This window comes from Athene noctua, chromosome 22, assembly GCF_965140245.1.
Source record: "Athene noctua chromosome 22, bAthNoc1.hap1.1, whole genome shotgun sequence".
Lineage (NCBI taxonomy): Eukaryota > Metazoa > Chordata > Aves > Strigiformes > Strigidae > Athene > Athene noctua.
The window spans coordinates 1,753,914-1,764,994 of record NC_134058.1 but is presented as its reverse complement, the minus strand read 5'-3'; the positions used below and the strand labels follow the sequence as shown (position 1 = coordinate 1,764,994).

Here is an 11,081-nt window from a genome sequence, read left to right as displayed (position 1 = left end):
TGTTCAGGGTAAAATAATAACCAACAGGATCCCTGCCACCGTATTGAGGTAGAGCAATATGTTGTTGACCTGGCTAGCTGGTTTTTTGGGCCTTTCCATACAGCCGAGGGTTTCATCACGGAGCAAGTGAGGACTGGCCAGGTACAGCTAGCAGTGTTTGGATGCAGTTTGGTCTTGTCAGCTTAGCAGATCTGAGTTTGCTTAACTAAGCAGCCGCTTGACAAGATCAGATATTCTAGGTTTCCTTTTGTTTAAGGAAAAAAGCCTGTGCTAGAAATGAAGATTTTCAAGGGCATCTCCCAGGGAATCTGAGGAGAGTTGAAATTGTTGACCAATGGTGTTTCATGCTGTTACTGTATCTCTGGAAGAAGAAGAGGGTTCCCTGCCATATATCCAAATCGATGTGTTACTGTAGTTAGATGATGTTTTTGTAAACTGATTATTTGTGCAGATTTATTTTCTTGGAAGAGAAGGGAAAGTAAAAGGTCAATATTCCCCACTGAGCCATGAATGGGAATTCTTCTAAGGTGAAGTGAGTGAATGTTACCGGGGAAAGTGCTGTGTTTTGGAGAGGCTGTTGGTATTTAAGGTGCTCTAGGGCGGCTTTAGGATTCCCTTCTCGTGCTTTTCTTCCTGCTTCCCCATATACCTTCTGAATCCCTTTTTGCTGGTTCACCTCATCCACTCCCTCTGTAGCTGTGTGGGAGGAGGACAGGCACATCCTTTACAATATGTGCTCCTCTTCCTCACATCACCAGAGTGCAGCTGAATTAATCCTCAGGAGAGAGGACTCACGTGGCTGGTACAGAGAGAACTGCAGCAGAGTCTAACAGGGCTCGAGCTGAGCCTGCGCACAGATCTGTGCAGTGCCTCTCCCTGCAGCTCACGGGAAGCCCGGCTGCTTAGTTTGGGTCACTCAGCTGGTGCAAGCCAAGGAGGCAGGTGGTTGTAAATCTCCGTGTAAGAGGATATGCTGGATTTATTTTCTGAATTGAGGTGGGGTAAAAAAATCAAGGGGGGATCATTTAAAAGATACTTGGCAAAGAGACCATCTCTACAACAGGCGGAGTAGAAACAAACTCGAAAGCCTGGTGGAGTGTGGCTGTTTCCCAACTCTGAGGCACAGGCCCTGTTCATGGCATGTTTGGGACCCTCAGGTGGATGTAAAAGAAAAAGAATAAAATGATTGAAGAAGAGTATGGGGAAAAAATTTAGGAGAGGAAACGCTTTTTCAATCTGTTTGCTGTCAAATTATGTTTACTTGTAGCCATATACAGGCACACGTCACTTCAGAAAGCAACTCTCTTATTGCCAAACCAAATTCATGTTTAGGTCACAGAAAGACAACAAAAACGAGTTCACCCCATTGTGGGTAGTTTCAAAGAGGAAGGTAAGATCCCCGAGCAGAGTCAGGTGCCAAGCCCTTTGGAAGTTATTACGAGTTTTCACATTGCTACCACCCAAATGGGCAGAAAGCGTTAAGTCTGAACCCAGGTTGGTGGGCAAATTAATGGGGAATGGGGGGGGGATAAATTAGTGTTTTGTTGAAGTCTGAATAGGCTGCTGTCAGGTATCTGGGTCTACACCTCCCAATATGTCACTTCATTTTTACGTCCATGTTAATTTTTGATAACTTTTCTGTTGGTTGCTGCTTTGCAGGATCTGAGATCCTGTTCTGCCAAATGAATTTCACAAATATAAATTATGTACTGGAACGAAGCACTCAGCAATATGACACCTCCTGAGAGCTTCCTCACTGCAGGAGGAGTCCACATGCAACACTTAGTCCAGGATTATTAGCCATTTTAATAATTTCAAACTAAAGGATTGATGACTAAAACCACTTTTATTGTATTGTACAGTGAAGACACCAAAGTTGAACATCACACAGGATGAATACATCACAACTTTATAAAAGCTTTTTAAGCTCTTTAGCATGTTCAGTGAATGATTATAAAGTACTTATTGCCTCCCTTTCTCCCTCTTTTCCTTAAGGTATATCACAGGTATATCCTTTACAAAAGGCATCAATTATCCCTCAAGTGAGAGTAGCGCATACTGACATTAAGAGATTTTTTCCCTAGAGCTATCTGTTATCATAACTTTCTGTAAGAAGGTATATACCAAAAATAGCATAGGACCTTCAGAAGAATCAGCATTTCTTAATGTCTTTCACTCAGAAGGTAAAGGCTCGATACTCTCTTTATGATACAAAATACATTCCTCAAAGTGCTCCTTCTTTAGGAAGGTCAATACGTTATCTAGAGACAATGGAGCACTTGAACCAGTGACCCAGGGAGTTAGTAGAAAGATTTCCACTGACAGCCACAGACTCAACAGCCTTGCCAAGCAAAAAGTGTGATGGAAACTGAAGGGCATTTGGCGCTCTAAATCACCGCAGAACTTGGTCCTCTCTTTGGCTAGGAGCCACCAATAAAAGCAGCAAATTTGCTGCAAGATACACACGCAGTCCTTCACTATGAAGGGAAACTACTCAGCGACCCTCATTTCTTGTGACAGAAAAACAGTAACTGCCCCCCTCCCACCTTTGGAAAGCAATGTTTCCTACTTCAAAGAGGAACTATTAAATCACAGGTCCCTCTAGTTTTTGGAGCAAAACACAAGGAATAGAGCAAAGTTCAGCAGGTCTACCAGGGTCTCCAGATGGTAGGAGCAGCAGGCACAGTCTTCTGGGCAGGTTGCTTCCTGGCAAACAGACAGGGTGACAGAGGCGAACTACGCAGGGCGGGGGAGTACATGGCATCTGCACCCATCTGAGCTTTGCAGAAGTGCTTGATGAGCTGCACCTGAGTTTCCTTCTTGGGTTCATAGTAGGACAGAAAATGCATAGCTTCCCTGAGGCACCGCAGGTATCCACTGTTGAAGTCCTGCTCTAGATTCTTGTGAACGAATGCTGGAAAAGAAAGAAACAAGCAAATGCAGTGGGTTAAGATCGTGACCAGAACATGGGACAGTGGTGATTTATGCGTTAGGTTTCTTTCAAGAGCCTGAGTCCACGAGCCTTACTCATGTGACGAGGCCCGGTGTGTTAGAGCCCCCCGGGGCTGTGTGGGAGGGCAGAGGCCCGCGGGAGCAGGCTCTACGCCGTGGGCAATACGTGCTCTGCACTCACTTTGGTCCTGCAGCTGGCTCTGCTGCTTCAGGTAGCTGACGGCCACTTCCAGGATGTCGGCTTTCTCCAGCTTGGAGTTGGGCTGGTGTCTCTGAAACTCCTTCTCCAGCAGCAGTTTCAGCTGCTCGATGCTGCTGTTAATCCGGTCACGCCGCATTTTCTCCACCACCGGCTTCCTCAGCTGTAAGAGAGATGGAGCAGATCGTTGAGGATTTTCTGAGACCTGACCTAATTTCCCCTTCTGATGCTCCGAAACACACATGTTCAAAGATGCTTCCTTTTGGCAGGAGAGCTTTGAGATGCTGCCTACCTGTTCCCTGCTCAATTTAATTTTTAAAAACCTATATAGTCTCCTTTATCTCTCTGACCTACTTGCCTTCCCCCAGACCAGTTTCTCCCTCCTTATCTCATGTAGTGTTTATTTGATAGAGGCAGACCATTGCGTAGAGCGCAGGCCAGCCTTTCCAATCCTGTCAAGGGCTCTACTTACTTTATTCTTTTCTTTTGGCAGCAGCTTCTCCTCCATGTGGAGCAGGAGAGTGTTACTGGGAGCCATTCTTGGCGCTCTCAGTCCTGGGCACAGACCCCCACGTCGGGTCGCTGTGCTGAGCGTCCGCCTATGCTCTGGCAGCTCCCAACTGCCGCTATTTATACGTCAGGGAGCTTCAGCAGATATGTGAGTCTGGGGATCGCTGGTGTTTCCCACAGCCGTTCAGCCAATCCAGGCACACAGCTGAACAATAGAGGAAGCATCTATTAGTGCATGGTACATTGATTGCAAATGCCCCGGAGAGAATAACCTTCTGCCCACGCTGGCTGGTGGAGTGTGCAGCGTGGCTCTTCGGGGCTGCCCAGGGAGCTGGGAAAACACTGACCCTCCAGCTGGTTGTCTGGGATCAATTGCATTCCTGAGTCCCTGCATGTGCCAGTCACATTCGTGGCGCGGAGGAGGCACGCTTCTGGGGAAAGGCGGGAAAAGGAGAAGGGGAGCGCTGTTAGGGTTAAAACCAACAGCCCCAAGGACATCTCTGCTGGCTAGAGGGGGCACTTGGTTTGCCAGAGCGAGGGTGTATTTGCACTTGTCCACGCAGTCATTTCACTTTTAATGGGTGAGGCAAAGTGTTACCAGTGTGAAACAGGTTTGTTTGCGTGACATTTCCAACTGCTGTGGAGAATCCAGAGTCAGGATGGCAGGATGTTGGATAGACAGGGTGATCAAATAGGAAATGGGAAGCAAACAGAAATGGTAACCTCCGTTTCTCTCTTCCCCTGGACACACCGGGGTCTGCGAGCCCATGGCACCCCTGTTCCCATTGCCTTCGTTAAGGACAGCCACACACCTCCCAGCAGAACTGGGCCCATGCCCTGTCACTGTTGTAGCTCTTTCTGTTCCCTTTTCTACTCTCTTTCTTTCATACAGATATTTATAAGAGTGGTGGTTAAGATGGACTAAAGAATAGCCTCAGGTTTGGCCCAGAAGCCCTAAGCCTTGGGAACTCAGAGGCAGGTTGTGAATGGGATTTAGTAGCCGAGACCCATCTTTGGATATAAAAATTTTGTGTCAGTAAAAATGAAGCAAACATTATTTCTTTTGTGGCAAAGGCAATAAAAAGAATGAAGCTGTGTGGACGCTTTAGGTCAGTTCTGATTTTGTATTACGAGAAAAATCTCTGCCTGGATACAGTCCTTGAGGCAGAACTGAATATAACCCAGAGCCTACCTGAGACAAGCTGTGCTGCATCCGAGGGTCCAGCCTGTAGAGCCCGAGGCAGAGGCGAGCTCCTCCCAGTGCTCTGCTTGTGTGCAGGAGCGTGGCTGAGAATGTGGAAGTGGAAATGGTGGAGGGAAGCGTGTGGGGAGGTAAGAAAGCCCAAGACAATTTCTTACTTGAAAATCCTGAAGTGCAGTCTGAGTTTAATGGGCAGTTGACAGGAAGGAGGGAGGTGTCGCCGAAATAGCCAGCTTCGTGGTTTTCATTGTATGGGCCTGAATGGGCTTAGCTCTTTGTGAAGGGCAGATGTTGTCCTTGGAGGCCTTTATTCCCTGCGTTGTGGGAAAGCCAGGAGACAAGACATCTCAGGAACACTTTGAAGCAGTCAAAGGATTATGATACAAAATAAGATACAGCTCAGAGACTATGCCCTAGCTTCTGCCAGCTATAATAAGATGTTGCCCTTTTTCCTGCGTCCTTTGGCTGGCCGTCTTCCAGAAGCTGGTGTCCTGTGTTACCCCTTTCCTAGGAAGGGAGCGATGGTGGCAGGCCTTGAAGCTAGGAGCTGACAGGTAGGCATGTACCGAGCTGGTTGAAGAGACTCTTCAGTGTCAAAAACCATCTTTTTCCCAACTCCTGAGAAGCAGCCCTGACCTTTATTGCTGTATTATAACTGATAGCCAGATGGTCTTTTGGGAGTTGGATTCTTTCCCTTTAAATCATTCAGGCTCAAGCACCGTCACTAATGTCGTGAGTAGTTGCAAGGCACACTTCTATTGTCCCAACAAGAAATGTTATCAATAGGGGAAAAGTATGGGAAACGCAGAGAAATTCAAACCCACACAGCCTGGTGCTAATAACTCCTTTGTGGAGCCTGCACTTCTGTCAAGGCACGATGAACTCACACGGCTTTTTCACCGAGGAAGGCTGAAAGGTGCCTGTTTGCCGGGCGGGCGGGGGTTTCTCAGAGCTCTGTGTTTACCAGGAGAAAGGGGCAACGTGGGGCAAGGGGGCAGAGATACTGGTGCACCCACTGGGGTGGCCAGCAGGAATAAGCGAGCTCAGCTGCAGCCCTGGCTGTCCCGGGGGCTGCTGGTTTGCTTCACCGTGCCTCAGTTTGCCCTTCTGGGAAATGGGAGTGGTGCTGACAAACTCTTTCACTGAGCCCTCTTGGAATCAGGAGCCGAGGCCGTGTCTGAGTTGCAGGGCCTTGCAGGGTTTGTCCGGTGTGCAATCTCAGTCTAGCCAGCTTTCGTCTCTTGCCCGGGCCAGCCCACGCTCAGCACGGCTGGAAAGGCTTCTTGCCCCAGGTAAAACAGGAGGCTTTTTGGGACCAAGCTAGCTCTGACCTCACTTTCACAGCTGATGTGCTAGTGGCAGCACCACCGAGGAAGACAGTAGCAATGAGAACACCTTCCAGGGTCCCGAGCAGACCTGTGCTGCACATCTGTGTGGAAATTATTATTATCTTTGAATGCTTGATGAAACTGTTGGGTCTGTATGTTGTGCCACACTCAACACCTTACTATTGCTGGGTGGATGTGTCCTAATGTTTAAGATTTTTGAATTTTAGCAGCACAAACCTCTGCAGTATTACCACATCCCCTCATCATCCTCATGACTTGCTCTGTGGAGGTTTCTTGGACAGCGTTTAGAAAAGACAGGGTACTGCCTGTTCGAGGTGAACCCTAATGATCCTCTGACAGTTTTTAACTTATGAGCCACTGCTTGCTTTGGTGTCACAGAGGAAGATCCCTTCTCCCCGCCCCCCAGGTGCACCTAACCCTGCCTACCATGTTCTGCTCGGGGGGGTTCAATGATATTACATTCTACACAGTAAATAGTTTAAAAACTTGTTTGGCATGGGAGGCGATATGTAAAGAGATTATCCTGCAAAACTTGCTAACCAGGATTGGCTTCTTCCACTCTCACAAGTCAAGTGTAATTCTGCTGTGTGAACCAACAGAGTGGAAGGGTAGTGAAATCTGCATCCTTCAGGGGAAAAGGTTATGTTGTTATTAGACTTACTGTATAAAATATTCCATTAGATGTCATTAGCACGGCATTATCTTGCCTCCTTTAGACACTAGAACCCTGGCAAAAAGGGGTCTTTTATTACTGTAAAGTGCATTCTTCACAGGTTTAACCTTTTAAAATTAGTTTTCTTGAGATCCAGAATGCTTAATATACTGCCACTCCCAGGTGCGTAAGTGAAGGAAAGTGGACTTTGATCGTTAAGGAACGTCTGAGACAATTTGATCTGCGTTTTCAGGGTTGTTAGAGGAAAAAGCAATTTCTATAGCTGCTTGTGTGGGTGACCCTGAAATAGTCATGCACCAATGACATAGTCTTTCCACAGTGAGTATGACAAATAATTAAAAATTAAGGAGAATTTATTATTTTTCTGCCCAGCTGAAATTCCCACAAGTCACTTCTTGGCATATTCAAGAGTGCACAAGAGGGATTTATTATTTCCTGGTATATTGACTCTGAAAGGCCTGGGGATTACAGCTGCTTTGCACATGAATAGCTGGAGTGTGTTGTACAAAAGGCATGGTCTGTGGGATAATGGGGTTGGATGTGGGAAAGCGCTGACCCTGGGGGAGAGCAGGCTGGTGCCTGATGGCAGGAATCAATTATGTCTCAAAGGAACACATTGCCCTGCGAGCAGGCTTTGCGGGAGCCACCATGTTACGTGTTTACCACCCTCCTCCTCCAAAAACCCATATAAACCAACCACGGAATATATTCTATCCTTCCGCTTTTACCAGGGGACGCAGCTACACCTTGCTCTGTGGTTATGCCAGCCAGTGCTAAATTAGTTCCGATCTCAGCAACAGGGCTGAGACCCAGCAGTTCTCCCACACACGCTGCCAGACAGTGCTGAGTTTTGCCTAAAACACCCCCAATAGCGCTGACTTTGGTGGCAACACACGCTCCCCAAAAGTCCTCTGAAATACGCAGACCCCGTCAGTCAGTCACCTCCTCGGCTCTGGCCAAGGAAGGGGAACAGCCTGTCGCTAGCTAAGGGAGTGGAGGGAACAAACGCGGAAGCTGCTGAATTCATGCTCTTCCTTCATTGTTTTGGGTGGTTTTTTTCTGGAAGATGATGGTATCCAGTTCTTACAACGGGGTCAGCATCTCTGAGGATCTGGCGTTACCGCCAACCTTTCGAATGTCAAAAGTTGGCTTTGAGAAGTGGGCTGAAAGTCATAAGGATTTAGCAGAAATGTTTCCATAAAAGTATTTTGATGGATTTTTTTATTTTTTTTAAACTTTTTGATTAGTGAGCATTTGGGCTTTTTTTGGATCGATATCGTCAATTTTCTCTCTTTACAGAATCATGAGGCTTGGCTGTGAAGCCTTACGGAAGGCCGTAAGCATTGGGAGCCTCATGATAAAATTCACAAGACTTACCAAACAGTGCTGCCAGGCATTTGGCACGGAGAAGGTATCCTGCAGAGAGAATATTTCAGAGGAGCAGGTTGAGAATTGAGAGTGTGGCTCCTGAGGTCTGGCCCCAACAACCGCTTGCTGTCGCTGACAAGATGGGAATGGTGTGTTCGTGCCAGATAGGAGGGCAGTCACCTCTCCCCTTAGAAGAGCAGCAATTAATCCTATCCGCATGTGTCAGATATTTAATCACTCAACTCTAGCTAGGGCAGCGGTGAAGAGGGGAGATAATGGTCACAAGCTTCCCTGGCGTCCCTCGAGCCTCATTTGATTGTTCCCTACCTTGGGAACAAGTTTGGAACCTGAAGCTGATTCTCTCTCCCGTATGCCACAGCGAATTTCTCCCCTTCCCTTGAGCTCAGCCTGAGCTCTGAGATGTAAGCTCCTACCAGAATCCACTTTTTCATGCTCGGCGGCTGCCAGACACCGCACTGCAGAGCACAACGGACGTATGTCTGGTGAAAGTGTCCTGGGGCTCAGCGTCAGGTCCCAGCCTGGCAGGCAGGTGGGTTTTGGAGGACTGAGGAACAACTTTGCCGTGTTCAGCTGGCAGCAGGATGAGGAGATCATGTCTGACAAAGGCAGTCACCTGCCTTGCAGGCAAGAAGGTTTTTTCAGAAGGTAGATAACCTAGTTCTGAGCCATGCAAAGCACTAGCAGAGGGCACATGCACAAACTGACAGACCGTGGTCCTCGTAAGGCACACAAGGCAGGCTTGGGTGCCCTCATCACCATGCCCAGGGCAAGGTGTGTCAGGATCAGGGGGATCTAGTGCAGTAAACAGAGCCAGACTCCAAAGGAAACAGTCTAGAGAGGGTTAAGACTAGGACCAGGACCCCCCTCAACATCTCCAGTGTAGCTGGTAGCATAAACCATGCCCTACAATCATCTGGAGCACGAAGGACCAGACATGTGGCACGAAGCCCCAGGAGCTGCCCTCAGGACACTGGGCAGACCCCTTTTGCACAGGACCAGTGATGGGCACACAACGCTGCAGCTGCACTGGACTTGCTAACTAAAGCGCTGTGGCTCCTCTCTCATTTTTAATTTATCCAGGCCAAGTGTCTAAGGCCTGAAAGTCCCTTGTAAACTCAGAGAGTTCACGTAATTCAGGGCACACAGCATCCTCTCCTCTGAGGAGCTCTAAACCCAGAATAACCGTAACTGCTGGGAGGCAGCTGATCAAAATTAGATGGTGCTGACAGACAGATCTGCACAAGGACTAAGGACAGCTGCAGCTTAAGACTGAGGTTTAGTAGGTCTTCAGGAGCATGAATAAACAAATTAAAACTTAGTTTACTTTCTAGAGAGAGAAAGTTATTTTCTGTTGAATAGTTCATTAAGTATTTCCTGATCAAGGATTTGAGTGCATCTTCCTTTTCAGCCATTTCGTGGGCTTAAAGAAATGGCACTAAACAACGTTTTCAAAACCCACTACTGAACTTGAGTACAAAGGAGAACGTTTGCATCTGCTTATCTAGGTGGTGCATGACTGCGAGTGTGGTCCAGGCCAGTAATCCAAATTCTCCCACAAGCTTGGGAGTTGGCTCCTTTTCAGAGATGCCAGAGCTAATTAAAACAAAAGTGGGTGCTGAGCATCTTTGTAAACCAGATGTCTCAAATAACCACTTGGCAATAGAAGCACTACAACCAGTAGGCTATTTGAAATATTGAGATTTTGGTTTTCTTCTGTCTGCCTCATTTTTCTTCCTTTGTAAAACATTGCTAATAATACAACCTTATCTCACAGAGGAGGTTGCTGAGAATTCATTAGCTGGTATTTGTAAAGCACTTTGAAAATGCAAAGCCAGGGCATTATTCCTAGGCTTCTGGATGCTTTCCATGTTATTAAAATCAGGATTTCAGAAAGGCTTATCGGGGATCAAAACAGCATCCCAAACTTGAAAGGAAGCAAGACTGTTAAACCATCAACTGTCGCCTCCCCCTCCAGCCAGATGTTAAGCCCTAAAGAACTGAAGTGGCACAAGGAATTACTTTCCCAAGTTCCCCCAGCTGGGCTGACAGGCCTTGATCAATGGTTCTCTCCACAGTGAGTGCTATGCAGATGGTCTACCCAGAGCAAGGTTTCTGTGAAGTACAAAGGGAAGTCAAACACCATTTCTAATTCAGCTTGTAGCATGGCACACTTCCTTTATCCTCCGCCTGAATGCGGTGAATAGGAGAGCAGTGTGGGAAACTGGAAGGAACTCCAAACTCACACAGTCTGCGTGGTCTGTAAGACACTCCTGTCCTCAAACCACATCTGCCTGTGACAGACAGAGGGGAAAAGAGTGACAGAACGAAAAATCAGATTATAAAAACTGGACGAAGGGAAAATAAACCCTGAGTAAAAGGGGAAAAGTGAAGGAAGCCATGCAGAGAGACAGAAGTTGCACAAGGGATTGCCAAGCAGCAGAGCAAGGAAGGGCTAGGAGGGAACGACAGGGAAAGGGGCTGCGGGAGCAGAATCTTGCTTATCTGCCAGTAAGCCCAAAGAAAACCGCCCCAGTGGAGGTGGCAGAGGTGGTTTTGGCCCACACTAAGACTTCTGAGACACATATTCTATTTGCCTCTTTAATTCCCCAGATTTTTTAAATATGTCCCAGGAAACACAGACCCTTACTATTAGTCAGGGTCTGTACCTGACTGATGTTTGCAACAAATAGTTGCAAACAGGTACAGAAGCTCCTCCAATCCTTAATTACCCTGGCATGTTAATCTGAATTGCTGTTTGCTGTAATTTAAATATAAGGTTTAAATACAGGACTGATCTCCTCCTGCCAG

General features: G+C 47.2%; 1 protein-coding gene across 2 annotated transcripts; it reads right to left on the bottom strand.

Annotated features, from left to right (window-relative positions):
• Positions 1 to 1,840: 1,840 nt before the first annotated feature.
• LOC141969179 (transcription factor HES-5-like) lies at positions 1,841 to 3,737 on the bottom strand. Of its 2 annotated transcripts, none has more exons than XM_074924701.1 (3): positions 3,624 to 3,737; positions 3,119 to 3,314; positions 1,841 to 2,914 (listed from the first exon to the last, which is right to left on the bottom strand). In XM_074924701.1, the coding sequence occupies exons 1-3, from the start codon at positions 3,687 to 3,689 to the stop codon at positions 2,649 to 2,651; spliced, it is 528 nt and encodes a 175-aa protein (XP_074780802.1). In that variant the 5' UTR covers positions 3,690 to 3,737; the 3' UTR covers positions 1,841 to 2,648. The 2 variants fall into 2 exon arrangements, with proteins under 2 accessions (XP_074780802.1, XP_074780801.1); XM_074924700.1 differs by having other exon boundaries at positions 3,134 to 3,314.
• Positions 3,738 to 11,081: the final 7,344 nt, after the last annotated feature.